Source organism: Pteropus medius, unplaced genomic scaffold (genome assembly GCF_902729225.1).
Source record: "Pteropus medius unplaced genomic scaffold, Ma_sr-lr_union100, whole genome shotgun sequence".
Taxonomy (NCBI): domain Eukaryota; kingdom Metazoa; phylum Chordata; class Mammalia; order Chiroptera; family Pteropodidae; genus Pteropus; species Pteropus medius.
Genome location: NW_024342647.1, coordinates 7,040,519 through 7,064,646, shown reverse-complemented (window position 1 = coordinate 7,064,646; position 24,128 = coordinate 7,040,519). Strand labels below are relative to the sequence as shown.

Below are 24,128 nucleotides of genomic sequence, written 5' to 3'. Positions count from 1 at the left end.
ATTTAACTGAAACAAAAAACTCTTGGTATGAGCAATGTTTTCTCTTTTTTCTTTTCTACTTTTTTTTTTCTAAGATGCTGGTCTCCACCCCTTGAATTGATTTCACCACCTATTAAAGGGTGGCCACTACCTTAGGGTAGTGTTTTTGGTAATCAGAGGGCTCATTTGTATCCTAGTGTCAGTGCAACTACTACAAATGCGTGTTCCTGGCTTCACCCCAGGCTTGATGAATGAGAATCTTACTAGAAAGTACCTGTGCCCGCCCAGGTGATTCTGAAGGCTGATAAAGCTTCAGAGCCACCATGTGGGGGTTTATGAGTGTCCTGAGGCCTCTTGTGGGGACATGGGTCGGGCCTTCCCTTAAGGGAAGGGCCCCTGAATGGCCCCAATTTTATATAAGCAAATCCACTCCCACCTGAGCTCCTTGCACTTCCTAGTCCCTCTGTGTGGAAGGACTTCTGGTGATTTTGCCGCTGCTTTCCTGGCTCCCGCCCTTCTAGGGCCACTGACTGCTCCAGGGTCACACCCGATGAAGAGAAGCCCCATTTTCCCCACGGACCTTGACCTTTTCTTCTTCCCCCTGCCCGCCACAGTCTCTTTTCCCATCACACAAAATCACCTCCTTCTGTTTTCTGTTTTTACGATAAGAGTTAATAGCCCTCCCTGCCCCCAGCCCTTAGAACAAAAATTTCTAACCACAATCTCTAATTACGGTGGCTCATTTCCTTCCCCACCCCTAGAAGAGGGAAAATGCCGTTATGCAGTCTTCATCCTCCTATTGGGATTGCACTAGAAACTTCTTTTGATGCCAAAAACGCTGCATTCCCGGCCTCCACCAAAGAACCTCATACAATTTACATTCTGAAAAACTGCTGCAACTGTACTTACTGATCTTTACATGTATAATAAAATATTTATTAGTCCCTAAGTGTATGCCATACGCCCAAGCTAACAAATCTTTGCAGACAGGATCTTGTTTAATTCTTGAAGCAGCCCTCAGGGATAGATACTACTATCACCCCCATTTTAGAGATGAGGAAACTGAGACACAGCAGAACCAAATAATCTGACCAAGATCCCTCCTTAGCTGTTAAGTGGCATAGCTCTGGGCTGTTAGCTGTTCTTACCCTCAGGGGCTGAAGCTGTAGGGACTGAGAGAAGGGAGGGTTTCTCTTTCCTTTGTGCGGTGGCCACCCAGAGGCACCTCAGGGTAGAGGTGCTTGCGCCCCAACAAGTTGCAGGATGTAGTGATGTTTCTCTTTCTGATTTTGCTCTCACCAGTGTCCTGTTCTGATGAGCTCAGGATACCCTCTGAAGTCGAAGGCCTGGCTCTTTCTTCCTTTGGCTGAGTTCTCTCCTCAGCTCCCTGTCAAGACCTCCTAAAATATAATTGGGGGGTTTGGGAAGCAATGATCTTCTTGTGTGCCCAGAAAGACCAGGCTGGAGCCCCAGCAGAGGGTTCAATTTGGGCTTAGACTGATTTATCAGATCCTAAGAAAAAAGCCTCAAGACAGGTCATACACATATTAGCAGTGTTGTTGGGTTTTTTTCCCCCTGGGCATGGGTTTTTCATCCCTGTACTTATTTGCATAGTCTAGTTTCTTCAATAAACGTGCATTAATTTTTTTTCAGTTCTAGTTCAAAATTTTTTCAAATTAAAATTTGAATGTAAATATTTTCGGGGAAATCAGCCTAACACAGATGTTCCTCATTGGGCATTAATATGCAATTAAAAAATTAATCATATTAATCATATGTCAAACTGCCTGGTTTCCATTCTCACTGCTACCAATTATTAATGTGACCCCTGGCAAGTTACTAAAAAAATGGGAATCATAGTACTTCCCTTGTATTAGCAGCAGACGCTTAGTTGCAGCCCTGTCCGCGCTCCACATACTGTTTTAAGTGTTTTGACTTATTTAATCCTCAGCACAAATCTGTGAGGTAGGTACCCTCCTTATCCTCATTTTACAGCTAAGGCCCTGGAGAGCATTCAGCCAAATGGGCAGCTATACGGGACTTGAGCCCAGATAGTTTGGTAACAGAACCTACCTTTAAGCTAGCACTTGTCTAAAGCTGCCTCTCAAAGAAAGCTGTTGTATTACCTGATAGAACTCTTACAAAGCGCTTAGCAAAAGTCTGGTACTTACAAGTGCTCAACTAAGTTTTCTACGTCACATTAACATTCGGTGTTTTATGTTTGTATAACGCTCTTTATTTCAGCAAGAAACAAAAACTAAAAAAATAAAAATAACTGCTGAAGCGGGCGGGATCTGGGCCAGGGTCCGGACGTGGATTTGCGGCGCCCACCCACAGGGCGGTGAGCCGTGGGGAGGAAGCTTGGTGACCGCGCGCGGGGACGCCCGTCTGGGCCCGGGGGCGGGGTCATGGAGGCCCCGCCCAGAAGCCACCTGCGACAGGTGGAGCGCGCGGCACCGGGCGGGCGCTCGGCCATGTCAGCGGAGAGCGTGGGGCAAGGTCTGGGTCCGAGACCGGGACCTGGGTCGGGGTCCGAGTCGGAGCCGCTTTGTCCCGAACACGGCCAGGCTCTGAGGTGGTTCTGCTGCTCCGAGCGACGGCCCGTGTGCGCCGCCTGCGCGGAGCTGGGCGGCCGCTGCCAGGGACACCGCATCCGCCCGGCGCAGGAGCGCGCAGAAGAGCTGCGGGTGAGCGGGCGTGGGCGCCAGAAGGCGGGGGTTCCGGAGGGAGGGCGCGCCGGAGGCAGGCGTGCTGGGCGAGAGCCGGCGGGGACCCGGGAGCCTGGGGCCAGCCTGACCCGGCGGCAGGGCCGGGAGCCCTGGCTTCGCCGTGGTACTGACAGTAGAACGAGGCGGTTAAGGGTGTGGCGGCCGGGGTCAGGCAGACCTGAATTTGGATCCCGCCTCTGTCCGTCCTTCTCGTGAGTCTCACAACTCCCTGAATCTCAGTGTCCTCATCTGTAGTTTGCTGGCAACAAATCGCACGCATTTAATAGAGTTATGCGATATAAATAAGATTGTGAGATCACATAGTGGTGGATCCAGTGCCGTTTCTCCGTTGCTCTGTTGAATCGGTCGGGAGCTGGGCCTGGCCTTGAGCAGTAAAGGGCTCTGCTGTTCCAGTTGCCCCAGCTTCCACCCAGGGGCGGGGAGGCTGGGTGGGAAGCTGACCTCTGGTTAAAAATCCAGCCCCTTCTCACTCCTCCGCCCATCTGTTCAAAAACCCTCTCCTCACCCACCCTTCAGGTTTCCTGGTGAGGTGATTTCTTTTCCTTTTCAGGATTGGCCTTGACTGTATGTACTTTCAAGCTGGTGTCACCCGAGTAAATGGGGGAGCGGAGGAGAATATCAGGAGGTTCCTCCTGGAACCCTTCACCTAGGGTTTCTTCCCGTCTCCACCCTCCACTTGGCTCCAGGCTGGTCACCTTTCTGTCAACACCGCTGCCCTGAGCTGCCGATATTGGAGAGTCGAAGTCACCTTGAGGCTTCCTACTTCCTCCCACCCTACCTGTGGCCCCTGGGGATTTCTTTGCAATTTGATTAAAAGATGATTTTCCAAACTTCTCCCTGGAGTTCTGCCTAGCTGTGAGGCTGAGGGCTCTAGCTGGGGACTTGCCTACTTAGTCTGGACTGTAACAAACACATCTGACAGAGTGCTGGGACCAGGAGGGATTCAGGTATTTAGTGACACCTGTAAGCTCCTGGTTGGTCTTACCTGTCACCACTATCCACAGTAGTGAATGAAAAGAAACTTGGATAATGTGGTTTAATAAACTTGCATAATGCATAGAAACTGCAAGTTCCAAAGCATTTAAATATCCATTATCTCATTTCATCCAGACCAAGCCTTTAAAGTGGTAGTCCTACCCACATTTTATAGATGAGGAAATGGAGGCCTAGAACAGGGCAGTAACTCCTTCAAAGTTCCCCCTGTTCAAAGGCTGGACCAGGGCAGTCATTGACTAGGCCAGAGGAAACCACCACCACTTTGCTTCAGTGGTTGGAGGGAGGAAGCGATGCTAATGGGAGTGAGAATTTAATGAAAACCTTTAAAAAAAAATGTTGCCCATCAGGGCTGAATTTGAGTGGCAGAAGGGGTGAAGCCTGGGGCAGGATGGCAGGCCTCGTGCTTGTTTTGGAATGCACTCTGCCTGGGGAGCCTTCCCTGGACCCTTCTGAGGTCCTAGGCATATTCACTGCTTTGCCTGGAGGGAGGTGCGTCTTGCCCTTTCTCCCTCCAATTTTGATTAGATCGTGGCTTTTGTGTGCTCCTTTCCCTATCCCTCCAGCCAGCAAAGAAATTTCACCCCAGGGCAAGATTGTTTCTGAACTGGGCAAAAACAGCAGCCATTTAAACAACTTCTCACTTACCTTCTGGATTTCTGCCCCTGTAGCTTTTCAGAAGCTAGTCTCGGTTCCTTCAGTCCTGTGTTGAAGGAACTCAGCTTCTTCCCAATCGGCTCAATTCTATAACTTTATATTTTGGACTGGTGAAGTGTCAGTCTAATTCCTGATTGGGGCGGGATGGGAGGTAAGGATTTACAAGGGCTTCCTGGAAGAGGTAGCTGAGTTGTTTTCTGGCAGATGGAACTAGGGGAGTGCTCTTAGGAGAGATAGTGGAGGGGCTGCTGCTTGGAAGGGCTCTGGTTGTTAGATGGAGAAATGGAGTGGAAAAGCAGAGGCCTGGCCATATCTCCTCGGGCAAGTCACTTCTCTGTGGGCCTCAGCTTCTTCATTTCTAAAACTCTCCCCTGCTCTCATGGGCGATACTTACAGCTTTGGCAGCTGTAAACTGCTGAACTTCTTGTGTCAAGGAAGTGGGTTTCATTTATTCAATAAATATTTATTCAGGGCCTTCTATGTGTAGGAACTCTCTTCTAGGTAGTGGAACAAGGGGATAAGTCAAAGTCATGGTGCCTCTGTTCCAGTGGTGGAGGGAAGGATACCAAGAAAGGATAAACAAACACATAATACACAGTCAGAGAGTGATGACACAAGGTAGAAAAATAGGCAAAGTTAAGGGGACGGGATATGAGGTGGTCAAGGAACGTTTCTGAAGAAGTGACGTGAAGGGACTGGAGGAGCGAGACAGAGGTATATGGGAGAAGACTGCTGGGAGATGGAAGAAACGACAGGTGCAAAGGCACTGAGGTCAGACAAATTTGGTGTGTTCATGGGACGGAAAGAAGGCCAGTGTGGAGAGTGGTAAAAGCGGAGGTACAGAGTCGCATCAGGTAGGGCCTTGTTGGCTAAGGTAAAAAGCTTGATCTCGTCTCGCTGTGGGTGTTTTGGAAAGTCATTGGAAAGTTTGGAGCAGGGACAGTGAGTGACCTGATCTGATTTTCTTACAAAGGTGACAGTGTCTAACTGTGGTGTTGAAGAACGGAAGCCCAGTTAGGAGACTCTGACAGTGGTCATTGTGAGAGATAATGGTGATCTGGGTAGAATAGCAGGAGTGGAGGTGAGCAGAAGTGCCCAGAGGAGAGGAAGAGATTTTGGAGATGAGACTCACTGATGCATCAGATATGGGGTTGGAGGGTAACTGCTGGTTTTTTTTTTCTTTTCTGAGTAATGAGATTAATGATCGATGGTGTCATTTAATGGGAATACGTGAGGAAGAGAAGCTTGAGAAGCCATGTTGGTCTGCTCAGGTGCAGGTGTGGTGGGTCAGAGAAATGGGTATGAAGAAGGATTGAGAGTACTTGCAGGAAAGTGATTATAATGATAAGCCACTGGATTTCAGGATAAAGATGTAAACAAGGCCACAAAAGAGGATGATGGGTGGCGAAAAGTGGTTAAGACTAATGTATTGGTAGCTCCAACTGTACTGAAGAATTGTTGGAATGGAAATTCTAGAGTTAGTGGTCCAGAAAGATGGGAAGTGGTAGACAGGGTGTGAGATCATTGAAATGAAGATTTTGGAGGTGGTATAGTTTTCAGTAATGATGAGGTCTGGCATACATGACAATCGGAGTAGATGGCTGAGGTGCGGTAAAAGGAAAAACTCAATGGAATAGAGTGAATGGATCAAGACACCATGGGTGTCATTTGTGTTGCAGAACAAGATTGTGGACCAGTGTGAGAGGCTGCAGTTACAGAGTGCCAGCATCACCAAGTACGTGACCGAGGTCCTGCCAGGGAAGAACCAGGGAGTAGTGGTATGTAATTCTTTCCCTTTCTTCTCTACTCTGGACCCCCTCCTAGGATAAGACCCCAGCCTTAGGGGCTTGAACCAGTCTAGGGTTTCTTCCCAACCTCACAGACTCATTGTGCTGCTAGCAAAGCTGGATACCCAGGAGGGATGATTTCCTATATGTCTGAGCTTTGGTTTTACTCTGGGCAGAGTAGAACACTGGGTACAAAGACTCTGCTAGAAAATGACTTTGTGAGGTGGAGAGTAAGGGATCAAGAAGGGTAGCATTCTTCTATTATCTAATTATTTTGTTCTCAGCCCCAGGATTATAAAATAACCTAGGGACTTGTACATTGAGTATTCTTTATTACAGTGTTATGCAGTAGGTGGCAGTAACATCCCTGTTTACAGATGTGGAAACCCATAAAGGTTAATTGACTTGCACAAGGTCCCACAGTTTCCTGCCAGAGTCAGTTCTATGACCTGGATCTTGTGACTCCAAGGCCAGTGCTCCTTCTGCTACACTCCACTGCTGATCCTTTATTCAGTTGACTCATTGCCATGGCTACATCTCTCAAGTATGCCTTTCAGGGGCAGGAGCTTTGAATTTCCTTCTGCACATTCCCTCCTTTCTTCTCCCATAGTACATGAGAATGGACCATTGGATTTAGTAACATACACAGCATTGGAGATGCTGACAAGAGGAGTCTTGTAGAGTGGTGGATTGGAGTGGGTTTCAGAGAAAATAGAAGAGCAATTTGGGGTAGTGGACACAGACAACTCCTGAGGAGCTTTGCTGTAGAACGGAGCTGAGAAATGGGATAGTAGTAGAGGGGCTGTGGGATTGAGGGGAGCTTTGTTTGTTTTGTTTTGTTTTGTTTTGTTTTGTTTTATTAGATAGGAGAAATTACTCTATGTGTGTATCCTGATGGGAATTGTCCAGTAGAAAGGAGAAAATTAACGATGCAAGAGAAAAGGGGAAATTTGGTACAGCAAAGAGGGTAGGATCTAGCAAACAAGTGGAAAAGCATGGACAGTTTATCCACAGAGTCAGAGCACAGGTGCAGGTAGATAGGTAGGTGATGGGCAGAGCTCGTGGAGGTTCTTTTCCAATTGCTCCTATTTTCCATTATTTATTACCTTTTCTATAGTTTCTTAATGATGCCATTTGTCAGTTTATAGATGTATTTTGTTCTCTATCAATCTGCGAATATGGTAATAATATATTAGTTTTTAATGCTAAGCCATCCTTGAATTTCTGGGGGAAACTGACCCGACTTGATCAAAATGTATTTTTTTAACTTTTAATTTTGAGATAAATGTAGATTCACATACAGTGAATTGCAGATTCATGTATAATGGTAACATCTTGCCTGACTATGGTACAATTTCATAACCAGGAAACTGACATTGATAGGACACATTATTCAGATTTCACCAGTTTTACATGCATTCATTTGTGTGTGTGTGTGTGTGTGTGTGTGTGTGTGTTTCTATGCAGTTTTATCATATGTATAGATTCATGTGACTTCTACCACAATCAATATACAGAACAGTTTCATCATTAATTAATAAGTTTAATTAAGCTTATTAATTGGCTCAAATCTTCTCTATACTTACTAATTTTTTATTTGTCAGATTTATTGATTACCGGCAAAGGGCACTTATATTTTCATATCATGCTGTGGACCTGTCTGTTTTTCCTTAATAATTCTTTCCTTAAAGAATAATTCTATCAATTATTCTTTTTATATTTTTATGCTATTTGTGTAATTTAGGTTTGTTACCTATTCTCGGCAAACCATTTTGTTTATCACTTTATAGTGGCCTTTTATGCCCAGAAATTCTTTTTGCCTTAAAGTCTATTTTGTCCTTTATTTATTACTATATCAACAATATTTTCCTGGTATATCATTTTCTTTCCTTTTACTTTCAACTTCTATATGTTCTTATGTTTTGGATGTGTCTTCTAACTGGATTTTGCTTTCTTTTTAAAAAATTCAATCTGATAATTGCTGTTTTTTTTTAACTAGGGTGTTAAATAAATTTATCACTATTGTGATTGCTGATATACTTGGATTTTTAACTGTCATTCAACTTTATGTTTTCTATATAGTTTGCTTTTTCTATGCTTTTTTTCTTTATTTCCTGCCTTCTTTGGGGTTAATCAACCCCACCTCCCTCTTCTTTCCTGGTCTGAAAGATATGCATTCTATTTAAGGCCTATTTTTGGTATCCTTAAAAATTTTAACACAAATACTTAACAATGTCTAAAATGAATCAACTAGAATAATACAAGTACCATAAGAATGTTTAATCCAGCAGCCCTTCTGGTCTTACATATTGTCCAATATTTTGCTTAAAGTACATCTTTTAATAAATCCTTTCTATATATAGGAAATATTCCATTTTTGATTAGAGATGTCTTTATTGTGCTCTTTTCTGTATGATGGTTTAGATGAGTATACAATTTTAAAGTAAATTGTAGGTTCCACCCTGGACAATTGAATCCTCAGCAATTTTTTATTTTTAATTAAATTTGTTGGGGTGCCATTGGTTAATAAAATTATATAGGTTTCAAGTGTATAATTCAATAATACGTCATCCGTATATTGCATTGTATGTTTACCACTCAAAGTCAAATCTCCTTCTGTCAACATATTATTTGATCCCCTTTACTCGTATCTACCTCACTCACTCCCCCCTTTCCCTCTGGTAACCACAAAACTGTTGTCTATGTCTATGAGTTTTTATTTGTCTTGTTTGTTTGTTGCATTCAGTTTTATATCTCACATTTGAGTGAAATCATATGGTTCTTGATTTTTCTTTCTGACTTATTTCACTTAGTTTGATATTCTCAAGATCCATCCATGTTGTTGCAAATGGTAATAGTTCATCTTTTCCTATGGCCAAGTAATATTCCATTATATATATGTATATATCTCACATCTTTATCCAATCATCTATTGAAGGATACTTTGGTTGTTTCCATGTCTTGGCCACTGTGAACATAGGGGTACAAAAATCTTTACAAATAAATGTTTTCAAGTTTTTCAGGTAAGTACCCAGAAGAGGGATTGCTGGGTCAAATGAGAATTCTATTCTTAATTTTTTTGAGGAAGCTCCATACTGTTTTACATAGTGGCTGTACCTATTTGCATTCCCACCAGCAGTGTGTGCGGGTTCCTTTTTTCCCCCACAACCTCTCCACCACTTGTTATTACTTGTATTGTTGATAATAGCCATTCTAACAGGGTGAGATAGTATCTCATCGTGGTTTTGATTTGCATTTCTCTAATAGCTAATGAACTCAGTTCTTGATTATAGTGGTTTTCAGTTTCCTTTCTACTTTTGAACCCCAGGGGATTTCCTTTTGTTCTAGGAGGATTTTCAGTTTATTCTGTCATATCTTTGGAAAGGGAAATTTTTTTTCTTTGCTATTTATTTCTGAGAATGAATCAAGAAGTGTGTTGAAACTGTCATCTTCTAGTCAGGGAGTATCTGATGCCTCTTGGATCAAGGTCAGTTCTTGATCCTGATCACACAGTACAAACACGGCTGCAGAGACCCACCACCGTGGATAAGGCATTAAGGAAGTACAGAGAGAAGAGCCATAGCTGATGTTATTGCACACTCATGTGCCAGCTCTGTTCTATTTACTATGTACATATTAACTCATTTAATCCTCATAGTAGCCTTATGACAATAATAGTACCTACTATTATTGTCCTCAGTTGACAGATTAGAAAACTGAGGCATAGGGAAGATAAGTAACATGCTTAAAGTTCCGCAGTAAATGAAGCAGCAAGAGCAAACCTTGACATTGTCTCTAAAGCCTAACTTTCTAACCGCTATGTCATGTTGCCTCAAGAGAACACTGAAGTTGGGGTCTGAACTCCTGGGTTCACTTGGCCATCTACTTAGCACTCTCTCTTCCCCATTGGAGAAATTGTGGGTCACAGTTTCTCCTGTTCAACAGGGATAATTTCCCCCGCACCATGCAAAGCGGGTCTTCAAGGGCAAGGCACAGGGAAGCTACTGGCCATCTCTGATTTTCTGGGTGAAGGAGACTGTTCTCACTTGTCTGGCAAGAGTGTAGGTGCTTCATACAACAGATGCCTTCGGGGAGGATTAGTTACCTGATGGCATTGGTGTGAGGAAATAGTGTTGGACTGAGCATCAAGGGAACTGAGTTCTAGTCCCAGCTCTGTCACTAACTTGGCTTGTGAGTGCTACCAAGAGATTTTTGACTAAGTCAGAAAAAAGCTTCCCAACAGTTATTCAGTAAATATTTGAGTGCCTGCTGTGTGCCAGACACTGTGCTAGTTGCTAGGGGACACACATTAACTTCACTGGTTGAGAACTGATTTCAGGCCTCCTGTGTGGCAGAAAAGAATTCTACCATGGAAGCAGTTCGGTTGGACAGATTAGGAAATAATGAGGTTTTTTTCCCTCAGACTTAGTCAAAAATATCAACTGGACCACTGTTAGTACAGATCCTCTTGATGGAGATGACTTTGTAGGTCTTCCTGCTCTGCAATTCTGTAATCCCTGACTTTGGTCCCTTGGCCTTGGTATTCACATCTGCGAAATAAGCTGGTGATTCCAGTGGATCTTTAGGCCCTGCTCAGCTCTTCCATTCTGTGATCCTGCTTCCATGAGATATGGCCTGGATGTCTGGATCTCCCATTTCTTTACCCTTAACCATATTCATGAACTCTTAGGGCTGGGATGTCTTAGACACCGTTACTCCTGTTACAGGACCCATGGCAGACCTCAGCACTCCTTCTGGCTGAGTCCAAAGCCTCCTAACCTTGAGTGGGGCTTTGCCAGGACCCGACTCCTTGTCTGATCCCTTGTTAGAGCACCGCCAGCGCCGTGCGGGAACTGGTCATCCAGCGGCTGGGTCTGGTGAGGAGTCTGTGTGAGACCGAGGAGCAGCGGTTGCTGGAGCGCGTGCATGGCGAAGAGGAGCGGGCCCACCAGAGTATCCTGACACAGCGAGTGCACTGGGCTGAGGCACTCCAGAAGCTCGACGCCATCCGCACCAGCCTGGTGGACATGCTCACCCACGTGGATGACCTCCAGCTGATTGTAAGTCAGGCATGGGCGAGGGCATGACCGGTTGGCCGGTCTCTCCAAAAAATCTGAAAACATCGAGAATGCTTATTGATAGGAGGTGGATAGATAATAATAATTTGGAGCAGGGGATGAGGCAGGGGAATAAAATTATGCAGATTTTTTTTCTGCACCCAATAAGTATTCTTTTAATAGTGAGCAAATATTTACTGAGCACTTACTATGTGCTAAGCATTGTGCTGTGGGATGGAGTTACAAGATACAGCTGTCAGTGACTCACAGCTTTATGGAGGAGACAAATACATAAACTGATAATTAGCGTATGGAGGGATATGTGCTGTGGTATATAACATTCCTGGGAGCTGGGGACCCCACAAGCCAAACTTGGGGGAGTGGGTGGTGGTCAGGGAAGGCTTCCTAGTTGAAGTGACTTAGAAGCCGATGCCTGAAAGATAAGAGTTGCAGCTATGTTAAAGGAAGTGGGGAGGTGGTGAGAGTTTTGAAGCACACAGAGAGAACTCTGCACTTGGGAGAGCTGACAAGGGTCCCATATGAAGATATAGAGCTCATCTTTAATCCTACCACCTGGAAATTACCGTGATTAATATTTTGGTGCACATCCTTTCAAAGTATTTTATGTAGATTTGCAGATACCTGCAATTTTAAGGGACAGCATGACATCTGAATAAATATGCCAAGCAGAGAAGTGAGAATGTAGAACAACTGAACTGTCCCACTGCAATTCAAGTAGGACAGTTTCCATGACTGTCCTAGATTGTGCATTCATTCAGTCACACAGCTTCCACGTACAGAGCACATTCTGTCCCAAACACTGGGACAGTCACAATAGAAGATTCAAAAAGAGTCCCAGCCATCTAGTTGCTGACAATCTTGATGGGGGATGAAATGTTGGGTAAATATGTGATTGTTCTGAAGTGTAGTTGAGGGAAACTCAGGACACCATGGGGAAAAGGGACAGTGATTCATTATGAGTGTGCAGAATGGGGGAAGTATGTGAAGAACCGGACAAGCTTTGTGCTATGTCTTAAAGAAGGAGTAAATTTTTTTATTCTGGGGCCTCTGTTCACACGGAGCCCTCCACGCCAGTTGCATATATTTGTGTCTTGACTGCCTGCTAGGATTCTGGTGCTAAGCCTAACTCTATTTTCTTTTCTCACAGCAGAAGGAGCAAGAGATTTTTGAGAGGTGAGTATGGCTCAGTAATTTGCTTGGGCAGTCACAGAAACCATGGCCCTTAGGCCTCTACCTAGTTCATTGCATTCAGGCCCCGCTGCTCCTGGGAGAAAGCCAAGGGCATGCGGCTGGGTGGCTTCTCTGGAGCCGGGCTCGATGGACAGGGGTCTTCCTGCCCCTTGCTTGGAGAACTGCTTTAGACCCGTGTAGAAAGGCAGTGAAATAAACACTTATTATTCAGGGGCCTGCCAGGGGCTTTCTAACATTATGTTATTAAAAACTGTACAGTCACCCTGTTGGAAGGTTTTACACCCCCATCTAGAGACGAGAATGCTGAGGCTTAAAGAGGGGAAGGGACTTGCCTAGGCTTCAAAGCTAGGACTGGGACCCACACCTGACACCTGTCTCAATACTGTCTTCTCTACCTCACTCTCCTTTCTCTGATGAAAGAATCTTTGAAACAAATCTTCATTACCATTCAAAATTTGCATTTTTAATTATTCAACAATAAAAGAATTTCACCAGGTCCTACCTGGGTCCCCAAAGGCTGAGAGCCAAGAGCCTGAGAAAGTAGCCATGAAGATGTAATTTGCCAGGCAAAGAATTAAATTTGTAATCTTCCATGCAAGATTTCAGATCTGTATTTAGAAAGCACAGCCCATTCTTCTTATCTATTTTTGTATTTAAGTCTCAATAGCAATACATGTGTATGAGAGAAGTAAAAAATATTCCACCAATGTAGAACTATTAAAATTTAAAATGAGTCACCCCTTTCCAATCCCATTCCCTAGAGGCGATCAATTTTAACAGATAGGTGTATTTTGGACTTTCCTATATATAGTCAGAGTTGAATATGCAGGTTGGGTTCCCCCCACTTTAAAATTTAAAAAAAAATGGTTTTTAAACACTGATGGGATCATTTTATACTTTCTGTTCGTTACTTTACCTTATCAGGCTTTCTTGAAATCTTTCCATGTCAGTACATGTAGACTTACCTCACTTCTTGGAAAGTCTGAGAAGTATTCCATGGTGTAGATGCACCCACATTCATTTTACTGTCTTCTTTTAATGTGTGTTTGGCTTGTTCCTACTTTTTGCATCCTATAACCTTTCCACACTTCCATTAGTCTTCTCTTTCTCCTTTATCTTCCTTCACCATCTTCCTCCAACACTGTCTTCAATATCAGGCTGATGTGACTTTTGAAAACAATTTTGATCTTCAATTTTTTTTTGTTTTGAAATATTTCACACTTATGGGAAAGTTGAAAAAATAGTATAATGAGCTTCACCTAGAAAAACTAATTGTTAACATTTTACCAGATTTGTTCTTTCCCACTCCTTTTTTTTATTATCTATTTATCAAGTGTGTATATTAAAAACTTATTTTTTTTGACCTATTTGAGAGTAAGTTGCACAAAGCATCTCCTTTTATCCCGAAATACTTCAGCATTTCTGTCCTAAGAACAAAGACATTCTCCTACATAACCACAGTATAATTACCAAGTCCAGAAGTTTAATGTTGAGATAATACCATTATCTAATATACAGCCCATATTCAAGTGTCGCCAATTATGTCCAAAAAGTTCTTAACAGTGTTTGGTGTTTTGTTTTGTTTTGTTTTTTACTGATACATTTAGTCTTTTATTCCAGTGGAATTGTTCCTTAGCCTTTCTCTTGTTTTTTTTCTTTCTTTCTTTCTTTTTTTTATATTTCTAATGAGTCTAGGACTGTCGTTTTATCGAATATTCCTCAATTTGAGTTCATCTGATTAGGTTCATGGTATACATTCTTGGCAAGAATATATCATAAGTGATGTATCCTCAGTCTATTAAATCAGGGGGCACATGATGTCACTTTGTCTCATTATCAGGGATACTAATTTTGATCACTAAGATAAAGTGGTGCCTACCAGATTTCTTCTTCGTTATACAATTATATCTTCCCTTTTGTAATTACTAAGCAATTTGAGGAGATTTTTGTGTATGTGTGTAAATAGCCTCTTTACCTTCAAACTTTCATCTAATAGTTTTAGCATCGATTGATGCTAAATTCCTTCCTGAATTATTCATTTATTTATTTGCTTGTTTGTTCATTCACTTTTTTAGGATCCACGTAAACTCATGGGTTCTTAGTTTTACTCAGTGCATTATAATCTATTATACTATTAATTTTGATCTTCAAACTGTCCTAGATTTGGCCAGTAGGGGTCCCTTCAAGCTGTATCTGGTATCCTTTGACAAGTCCTCATCATTCTTTGAGCATTTTCTTGCATTCTGGAACAACAAGATGTCCCAGGCTCAATTTGTTCTTTTCCTGCCTCAGACCTGGATTCAGCTATTTCTCCAGAGGATCTTGGTTCTTTTTAGTGGGGAATAATATATAGAAACCAAAATCCGGACATTAGCTGTGCATTGCTACTGATGTGTCATTGCTTCCATACCTTTTCAGTGGACAGCAGACACAGCTGGGAAATTTGTGTGTGATCCATTTATTCATGAGTTTGTATCACAACTTCTAATTTTGGTGGAACACCACAGCATTTTTCCTTTCCCTTCTCTCTTTCTCTGTTTATACCTTTATTCTTTCACAGTGAAAACCCAGCTCCCAACAACAGCGATATAGTTATTCATTTGTTTAGTCTTACAATACACACAAAGTTGTTTGAGAATTGCTAAACTCATACTACTATTAACAAACCTATTAGTAGAGGTCAAGATTTGTTTGTAGTTCTTTGTGCCTTTAGGTTGAGGGTATGTGCTCTCAAAGTACCGTGTTCAAAAGCGTTGTCAAGCCCCTTCTAGCTGGGAACTCACTTGCCTGAGAAATGTCTTTGTTGGCTCCGATTTTGTTGCCATGTCCCCGTCTGGGCTCAGCTCTGGCCTGTTATGGCAAGAGGACCTGCTGGACAGACCAGGCATTCTGTTTCCAGCCAGCACCCTGCTGTGTTTGAACCCCAATTCACTCCCACTCCTTTGGAGTCATGAGTTTTCTCTTCTGTACCATGAAGTACCTGGATCAGCTGGTTCTCTAGATTCAAGTGTCTACAATCAGCCTCATATTTGCCCTGGGATGACAGCTTAGCCCTGCTGACATTGGCTCCTCTTTCCTCCTCAGCTAAGAGCTGGGGCTCCTCCAAACCCAGCCTCAGTGCTTTGAGAAGCTGGCAACAGACCCGCTGTTGTCCACAAAGAGCCTTTGTTACTAGAGCCCACTCTTGGCTTTTCTAGGGCTCTGCTCACCTTGTTCCTCCCAAGCCAGTAGAGTAAGAGATAGTCCTGCAAAGAGCTGGCACCCATGAGGAAACGTGCCCTACCTTTCTCCCTGTTCCTTTATTAATGGGCAGAGCCATGAGATTTGGGGAAGAGAGTGTGTGTTCTCAGAACTGCTGCCTGATCTCAAGGTCTGCAAAGCTCTGTGTTGAAACCTCACTTTGCTCTACATCCCTTTGAGATTTCACTTCAGGTCAAGGGAAGAATTATGTTGAACATAGTCTGTATTCTAGCCTGGCTTTGTTCTCTTTTTGCATGGAGGCAGAACTTGAATCCAGCTCCCCTTTTTAGCTGAGTGCCTTCTAGAAATCTCTGTTATCTCCTGTCAAATGGGTAACAACTGTCTCCCAGGTTATAGCAAAGATGCTGTGAGATTCTGCACAGAAAACAGCAAGCCCAGAGCCTGGCTGCTTAATAAATGGCAATTCTTCTTGTTCCCAGATTTTCTCTCCAGCCAAATCCAGGGTCCACTGTGAACTGAGGAGAGGTGGTTATTGGGAGCAAAGTGCTATGAATAATTTATGGTTGGGGAAATAACTGATAGTCCCTTCCAATGTGATCTCGCAGGGGCGTTTGTATTTTAAGATCAGAGAAACTGGCTGTACCTTCTGATTAAATCAAGCGTAACATCACTGCTGCAGTAGGTTTTGGGGGGAGGCGAGATTTTCTCTGGGCAGCATAGTGAAGTAGAAAGACTGCCGCAGAGGTCCAAGTCGCCCAGGTCCTAGTCCCAGCTCTGCTGCTCACTTGCTAAGAGACACTGACGGGTTGTTTCCCCCACAGAGCACACCAACTCCATGTCCTAATGCACCGGACATTTACCTGCATGTAAATTGTCTGCCTTATTGGAATTGAGGCTCCTTGGGGTGGGAGAAGGTGGGAGGAATGTCCACCTTCCCTTTTGGCTCCAGACCCCTTTAGGTGCTCCTGTGTGGGGCCTGGGAGCAATTTTGGGAAAGGGATTTTCCTCCTGTCTTTCTCCCATCACCCTGTATTAACCCAGATACACTTCCAGAACCTTATTCAATCTGTCTTTTTTTTTTTTCTGTATAAGGACCGAGGAAGCAGAGGGCATTTTGGATCCACAAGAGTCAAAAAAGTTAAATTTTAATGAGAAGTGTGCCCGGAGCCCACTACTGACCCAACTCTGGGCGACAGCAGTTTTCGGGTCCCTCTCAGGTTAGCAGCTGCTAGAGCCCAGCACCAGTTGAAGCAGCTGGGCTTCTGTCTGTCTGTCTGTCTGTCTGTCTGTCTATGATTTGCAATGGGGTCAACACTGGGGATCAGTGCATGTGGGATGGTAGCTTAAACAACCAGTGATGCTGGATGCAGGCTTGTTAGTGGAGCCAAGGTTCTGAACAGGCCTGGAGCACCTGGGCCAGGTCCTTCTTGTTTCCAGACCAATCCACTCTGTGGTTGGGTCTAAGATAAATCTTGTTCCTATAAATCATGACTTCCTCATGTCCTGCCCTGCTGGGACAGTTCAGTATTATTTCTTGGACAACTAGTTTCTGTTTAAGAAGATAAAATAAATGGCCAACAGGAGAGCATCTGGAATGAGAATTAAGCTGCCTGGATTCACCTCCCTTAACAAACAGTGACTCAGGCTGCCTGTGGGCCTGGCCTTGTGCTGCATGCCAGGGCCACGGAGGTGAATGTCACATGGTCTCCCGACTCCATGAATTCCCACTTAATGTGGGGGTTCTCAAAGCAGGCTTCGCCCGAGCTGGATGGAAGCTTCTATACTTCCAGTTGCGGTATTTGCACAATTCACAGAAAAGTTAGGTTAATTAATAGATTGATTTTTTCCCCTCAATTTTAATCCTCCCTTTCCCCAGCCCCTGTTATCCTTAAAATGTTAGTACAAGCTAGAGCTTGTCTTCTCTAGAATCTGGTATCAGGGCCTGATTTACCAGCAGTTCCATTTAGTTGTTGGAAACTGCATATCTGATGCTTCCTAGCTTCCAGGGACCATGTCCCTGGAACAAGTCTGATCTGGAAGCCACAGATTTGCACAACTGGTATGCAGTAGGATTACTGCTAGATGCTAGATGTAGGAACAAAATGCTGGGTCTTAATTATGCCCTTGCCACCAACTTGTGTGACCTGGGGCAACTTGCTTCTCTTCTCTGGGCCTTATTTCTATCAGAGTTTACAGATGAAGGTCTTAGATAACAATAACTACTGTTGTCACCACAATTTATTGAGCACATATTATTGCTATGCACTTTCTATGTATCATCTCATTTGATCCTCATGTCCACCCTGTGGGAAGACCTACTTTGATCTCCATTTTACAGATGAGGAAACTGAGGCTCAGAGAGAGTAAATGGCTTGTCTTAGGTCACACTGCCAGTAAATGGTAAAGAAGCCCTTTGCTACCTGGCAGGACCAATGTAGGGCTGAGGGTGGACCTTGGGCAACTCTGAGAATTCTTTCTGACAGGCACAGAGGATGTGCGTATCGACGAGAAGACTGTCAGTCCCTTCCTGCAATTGTCAGATGATCGAAGGACCCTGACCTTCAATGCTAAGAAGTCCAAGTCCTGTGCAGATGGCCCAGAGCGCTTTGACCACTGGCCCAATGCCCTGGCCACCACCTCCTTCCTGGCTGGGATGCACGTCTGGATGGTGAACGTGCAGAACAGTTGTGCCTATAAGGTGGGCGTGGCCTTAGGCCAGCTGCCCCGCAAGGGTTCTGGCAGTGACTCTCGTCTGGGCCACAATACCTTCTCTTGGGTCTTCTCCCGCTACGACCAGGAGTTTCGTTTCTCACACGACGGCCAGCACGTGCCTCTGGGGCTGCTGCGTTGCCCAGCCCAGCTGGGCGTGCTGCTGGACTTGCAGGCCCAGGAGCTGCTGTTCTACGAACCAGCCTCGGGCATGGTGCTCCACACCCACCGCGCGTCCTTCCCTGGGCCCCTCTTCCCGGTCTTCGCTGTGGCTGACCAGACCATTTCCGTCGTCCACTGACCTTTGGCCCAGATCTGCCTCCCCACTACCCTTTTAGACCACATTTCTACCCAGCGTCCTCTTCCCAAATGTTGCCTATGCCCACTGGGCAGCTTAAGGAGGGGTAGGGATCCGTTTCAGATCTGGTACAACCGTTAAGTGCTGGGTATCTGGGGGGAGCTTGCTACTCCCTGGCTTTAGTCTCTCAAATCCACCGAGAGGGTCTTGTTCACCACTTTATCCAGCACGGTGCCTGGTGAGTGTGCAGTAAATGTTTGGTGAGTGGGTAGGTGGATGGATGGATGGGTAGGTGGGTGGATGGGTGCATGGTCGACTCTTCTGAGGGCCTGTCTTTCAGGCCCCTGCCCCAGCTTTGAGCACATAGAAGTGGTTCTCTGGTAGAACAGCCTGTGTCGGAAACCCTTTCATCCCCTCAATTCAGTGCTTCTCAGTCCTTTTCATGACATGGCACGTAGAGAAAATATTTTTCTAGCACACGAGGACAACCTGGAAGGGATTTAGAAGTCCTGCCAGGCTGTTCCTAGTCAGAGGACTCTGGCCTGGGGAGCTGTGCCCTCCCCCAGGCCTGCCCGGCTGCTCAGAAATCAGAGGATCCCACCATGGTGACTGGGGTGAACTCCTGCCCCCGCCGACCCTCACCGCCTGCAGCTGATGAGTACCCCACCCGATGGCCCCTTCTGACATAATGTAGAGACCTGAGGGCCTCAGGCCAGAAAGAGCTAGGGGAGAAAGAGGGCCAGCCTTAAGGAACGTGGACCTTATTAAAGGTTTTAAAACACTGAAAAGTTTCTTCCATGTTCTTTGTTGGTAACTGGGCAAATCCCCCAAGTGGCAGCTCAGATCTAGAGGTACATTTGCTGGGAAATCGATGTCTTCCTCACCTGAATACACAGCAGAGAGTCTGGAGATGGTTCTGTGCCCTGCTCCACTGGGGCCACAGGCCAGTGTTTTCCTGTTCTCCAAGGAGAGCACATTAGAATAGTGGTCCTCACATTTTTTGTTTCTTCAGGGACCACAGTTCAAAGGCAATCTTACCTACAACTTCAGTCTCGGGCTCAAAGATGGGGGCCAGAGCCCTCCCCACTCTTAAGTTTGCTCAGTTACTTACTTGGAACAGTGGGAAGATAAATCCAGTTCACAAACCTACTGGCAACTTTTTTGTTTGCGGTGACTGCTGAGGCCCTTGCAGCTCTGAGACCACAGTTCATGCCCCCGTCCTCACTGCCTGACACTTGGAAGGTGTCTGAGAAGAACTTCCTCACTTCTGCCTGGGCGAAAAACCTGGGCCAAAGCCAAATTTTTCCACATGGCACCCAAAGGCTGCTACGCCACGCTCCCCAAGCCACCAGCCCAACTCCCCACAGCAACCCTCAGTCCACAGTTCACAGGCCTGCTGCTAAGGAGGCCCTTCTTATCCTTCTGCCCATCTGAACACCAGCCCCAGTTCAGGGTCCATTCCAGAGCCTTCTCTGGCTGTTGGCATCAGAACATACACTGTATATGTGCCTGTCTGTGTGCTTTTCACCTGTGGTAGCTCCTGTGCCTGGCACTGGGTAGGGCACAGATGTAAATGCCAAAGAGAGAGAGGTGTGTGTATAAAGGGGACAGGCAGGAAGAGACGGAATTTAAAAAACCCAACCTACTTCTTCAATCTCCAGTGATTTTTCCCCACATTCCCAATACTGCCACCTGGGGCTCTGGGCCCCATTCTGTGTTTTCCTGTCTCATTTATGACTGGGGTGTCCTTCAAGGTTGACATCTCAATTTTTATTTAAGACACCTCACTTTTTCTCCCAGGATCTCCACTGCAGTATGTCTCATGTGACAGGGATCTCTTTCTACTTGCAAACTACTGGTCAAGCCCATGGGCTTTGGAGTCAGACATGCCTAAGTTGGAATCCCTGCTCCCTTATGTACTAGCTGTGACCTCAGGCAGGCTACTTACCCTCTGAATCTGCCTGTCATAATAAAGTGGAGGTCACACTACCCATACCCACTAGATAGCTTTGAGCGTTACATATGCAAATAAAGGACTAGCAGAGTACCTAACACATGGTAGGCATAAATCGATAGTTTCTTCTCATGATTGTAATTATGGTGTTCCTTGTCTAAAATCTGTGTAGACTATGTGGTCCTAGAGGACACATCGCTACAGTACAGCTTATCACCCTGATTTTAAAACTATGTACCTCTGACCTCAGGCTTTCAGGGTGCGGTGGGGAGGGGGTGGTGGTGAATAGCTAGCTGTAGAGGCTTCAGGACCTCTGCTTCAACCCTACCAGTTTCTCTTTTTTTCCCTGTTTTGCATATTGAGGTTCCACATAAGATCTCCCATAACAAAAGGGCCCAGCTGCTAAAACAAAGTTTGAAAGTACCTGGTTTTGAAGCTAATCGGGCCCTCAGTGAATCTTATTGGAGGTGAGGGGGGACACAGAAAAGGGACACAGGCGTGATGAAAGAATCCTCTCAGAGACCAGCAGCTGGCCAGTGGGGCAGGGCTGAAAGCCCCACACTCACCGCTTTATAGTCAGAATGCGTTGTATAAAGGCTGCAGGGAGAGGGGCAAAGGCCAGGTCTTGGGAAGGAAAGGGCTCCCTGTCTCTACTGTTTGTTGGGTCCAGCCACTTCCCTCACCAGACTCACAGCCCCGGAGGTGAGCCCTCCAGGCGGTCAAGGGCAGGCAGGAGATGGGGCAGTGAGGGGAGTATATGTTCTTGGGGTACAGAATCCTTGACTTCAGAGTCCAAAGGCCCTGGGCCAATCACCAGGAAGCTGTGCATGCCTACAGCCTGTGCCCCTCTGTAATCACAGTGGTAACTGTCCCCAATATGGGCTGCCACTGCCGGTTCCACGTGAGCAAGCCGCAAGGCCTCACGGAAAATGCGGGGGTCCGGCTTGGGCCAGCCAGTAGCCTCGGAGGTCAGCACAAAGTCGAAGTGTTCTCGTAGGCCAAAACCCACCAGGATGTCCTCCAGTCGCCGGTCAAAGTTGGAGACTACTGCCAGTCTTAGCCCTCGCTTTCGGCACCCCTTCAGGGTGGCCTCAGCCCCCTCCAACATCTGCCAGGTGCAGGGGCTGCTGAAGTCCTTGTACAGCTGGTCAGCGATAGAGGCCACAGCCTGGGCATCCCGGATACCTGCCAGGTGGAAAGTCTGCAGGACCACATCCAGCCACCACTGGCGGGAGGTGAGGCCGTGGCTCAGGCCATAGTTGGGGAAGCTGTGGCTCTGAGCCTTGTACACCTGTCTGAAGGCTTGTCCCAGGGCCGCAGCCTCCACCTCCAGCCCATGGGCCTGGGCCTTGGTGGCATATTCCTCTCCAATGGGGCGGCGGACTCTGAGCAGCGTGTCCTTCACGTCCCACGTCAGCAGTCGCAGCTGTAGCCGGTGTGCCATGGGTCTGTAGGAGGGAGCCAAATCTACCCCAGTTCCAACTAAGGTCCCAAGGGCCAAGGGGAAACCGACCTGGAGAAGACCACCCCTCTTCTCTTTCCAGGACCCTTGGGTCAGATTTGCTGGGACTTGGGTAATGTCTTCACAGCAGAAGATCCTGGAATGAGATGGCAGGTGAAGTGGAAGTTCAGTCTTTAGAGTCATACAGACTGGGTTCAAATTCTGGCCCTGGCAACCCTAGGAGTGTCACTCTTTGAAGCCCTGTCTCCTCATGTATGAGAGGGGCACAATGACCCAATCTCACACGGTTGTTGGACTAAATGAGATCATCTGTTCATTTCACAACAAATTTCTGAGCACCTATTAGGTGCTAGATGCTGGGAACGGTACAGGTTTCCAGCCCTGATGGCATTTGCAGGCATTAAATAATAAGGGATACAGATATTAGACAAAGAACTACACAAACATGGGTAATGAAGACAGCATGAACCATGAGGTTATAAATCCAGGGACTGGATCTAGTCTTCCTTGGGGAACTTCCTAGGCAAGTGAAGTTTCAGTGGGGATCTGAAGAATGGCTACAAGGGAAAAGGAGGTGGTTAAGTGTTTCTGGCATTGGAAGCAGCAAGTGTAAAGGCCCTGAGGCAGGGCAAGGAGTCTGGGGCTTTGGGTAGACAGGGATCAGCTCGGGCAGGGCTTTGTAGGTCAAGGTAAGGAAACGATCACAATTGCTATTCCTATTGTTAGCGATGCCAAAGACAGAAACTCGCCTATGGTCACAGTGGGTCAGCAGCACAGCCAGGAATAGAACCCGAACTTCTAAACTCGGGCCAGCGCTCCTTCCACTGCTTAGACATATTTGAATTTTTTAAAAAATCTGATTTTGGTAAACCTGTACAGCACAGGACAAAGGGCAGGACAGAGCAGCCTGATCCTACCTATCCCTAAGCCTCTCTGAGCCCCAGCTTCATCTTTACTGGAGGTAATAACATCTGCCTGGGTGGACAACCAGTGAAAGGATTAGTGACTTCATGCACAGAAATCAAATTCCTCAGCCTGCTGTCCAGAGGCTGGATGCAGCTTTTCACCCCAGAGTTGATTCAGACTTCCAGTAAAAACCCAAGGGGCCAGAGTAGAGTGCAGCCGCGTGCTTGCAGAGGGAGGGAAGTGACTGGTGAATCGGGGACCTGTCTTAGGAGAAGCTGGTCAAGAAAATGAATTTAAGTCTGTCTAGAACTTAGAGGGACCCACCCAAAGACCCTCTCACTTTGTAGGTGGAGAGATGGAGGCCCAGTGAGGCGCAGAACTCGCCCCAAGTCACGCAGGGAGCCACTGGCACAGCTAAGACTAGGACAAAAGGCTCTGGCTCCCGACCCAACGTATTTTCCATTTCTGGAAGCCGGAGCTGGGGACTCTAGGCTACCGGCCTGAACTGCTCACCCTTCCTCCCTACCTCCAGGGCTTGGTGGCGGCCAAGTCCAGGTAAGTCTGCCGTTAGAGCGAAACCTCTACAGCGTGACCTGGGGCGGGAGGGTCTTAGGGACACTGGTCGCAGCTGCGGCCGCAATCCTGGGTACCCCTTCTCAGCTCCAGCGCGCTCTGACCGCTCCGCCCAACCCCGGGGCCTAGGACCCACCTGCCTCGCAGGGAAGCCGATCAAGAAGGAATCTGCAGCCGCCCGCCAGCTCAAGAGACGAAAGCTGATGTCTCACGGTCCCACGGAGCCACAATCCGCCCCTCGCTAGGCCCCTCGCTGCTCCCTCCTCGCCTGGGCTCCCGCCTCCCGCCGGCTCCGCCCCCTACGCCGCTTCTCTCTGCCGCCCTCCGCACCCTCCTTCCGCAGCCTCCGCACCTTGACTTCGCTCCTCCCCGCCCCTACCCGTCTCCGGCGCCCTCTGTCACCGTGCTCCTTGGCCCGCTCTCCGCCTTTTCGTGAGACACCCTCTCGGTTCCCTATCCCGCGCCCTTCCACCCCTCACCTCGCTTCTCACGGTCACCTTGCAGCCTTTCCGTCTCCCGCCTTAACCCCCTTTCTGCCCTCTCTCCGCTCTCCCTTTCCCTCTTGCAAGCCCCTTCTCCTCCCTTGGGTCCGGGCACTCCTGGGAGGGGCC

The 24,128-nt window shown here is 46.5% G+C and overlaps 2 protein-coding genes across 6 annotated transcripts; one reads left to right on the top strand and one right to left on the bottom strand.

Annotated features, from left to right (window-relative positions):
- Positions 1–2,326: 2,326 nt before the first annotated feature.
- On the top strand, positions 2,327–20,047 carry BSPRY (B-box and SPRY domain containing). Of its 4 annotated transcripts, none has more exons than XM_039866865.1 (6): positions 2,362–2,666; positions 6,038–6,136; positions 10,975–11,205; positions 12,374–12,396; positions 16,708–16,832; positions 18,099–20,045. In XM_039866865.1, the coding sequence occupies exons 1-6, from the start codon at positions 2,388–2,390 to the stop codon at positions 18,623–18,625; spliced, it is 1,284 nt and encodes a 427-aa protein (XP_039722799.1). In that variant the 5' UTR covers positions 2,362–2,387; the 3' UTR covers positions 18,626–20,045. The 4 variants fall into 4 exon arrangements, with proteins under 4 accessions (XP_039722800.1, XP_039722801.1, XP_039722799.1 ...); XM_039866864.1 differs by having other exon boundaries at positions 2,373–2,666; positions 12,371–12,396; positions 18,099–20,043; XM_039866866.1 differs by lacking the exon at positions 6,038–6,136 and having other exon boundaries at positions 2,327–2,666; positions 12,371–12,396; positions 18,099–20,047.
- A 1,056-nt stretch (positions 20,048–21,103) lies between these two features.
- Positions 21,104–23,811, bottom strand: HDHD3 (haloacid dehalogenase like hydrolase domain containing 3). Of its 2 annotated transcripts, none has more exons than XM_039866870.1 (2): positions 23,654–23,811; positions 21,104–22,174 (listed from the first exon to the last, which is right to left on the bottom strand). In XM_039866870.1, the coding sequence occupies exon 2, from the start codon at positions 22,018–22,020 to the stop codon at positions 21,265–21,267; it is 756 nt and encodes a 251-aa protein (XP_039722804.1). In that variant the 5' UTR covers positions 22,021–22,174; positions 23,654–23,811; the 3' UTR covers positions 21,104–21,264. The 2 variants fall into 2 exon arrangements, with proteins under 2 accessions (XP_039722804.1, XP_039722805.1); XM_039866871.1 differs by lacking the exon at positions 23,654–23,811 and adding an exon at positions 23,471–23,633.
- Between the last annotated feature and the right edge of the window lie 317 nt (positions 23,812–24,128).

Coding starts and splice junctions, on each gene's coding strand:
- BSPRY (XM_039866864.1), top strand. CDS start 2,388: ATGGAGGCCCCGCCCAGAAGCCACCTGCGACAGGTGGAGCGCGCGGCA. Junction 2,667..6,037: donor AGCGCGCAGAAGAGCTGCGG/GTGAGCGGGCGT, acceptor TTTGTGTTGCAG/AACAAGATTGTGGACCAGTG. Junction 16,833..18,098: donor AGTTTTCGGGTCCCTCTCAG/GTTAGCAGCTGC, acceptor TCTTTCTGACAG/GCACAGAGGATGTGCGTATC.
- HDHD3 (XM_039866870.1), bottom strand. CDS start 22,020: ATGGCACACCGGCTACAGCTGCGACTGCTGACGTGGGACGTGAAGGAC.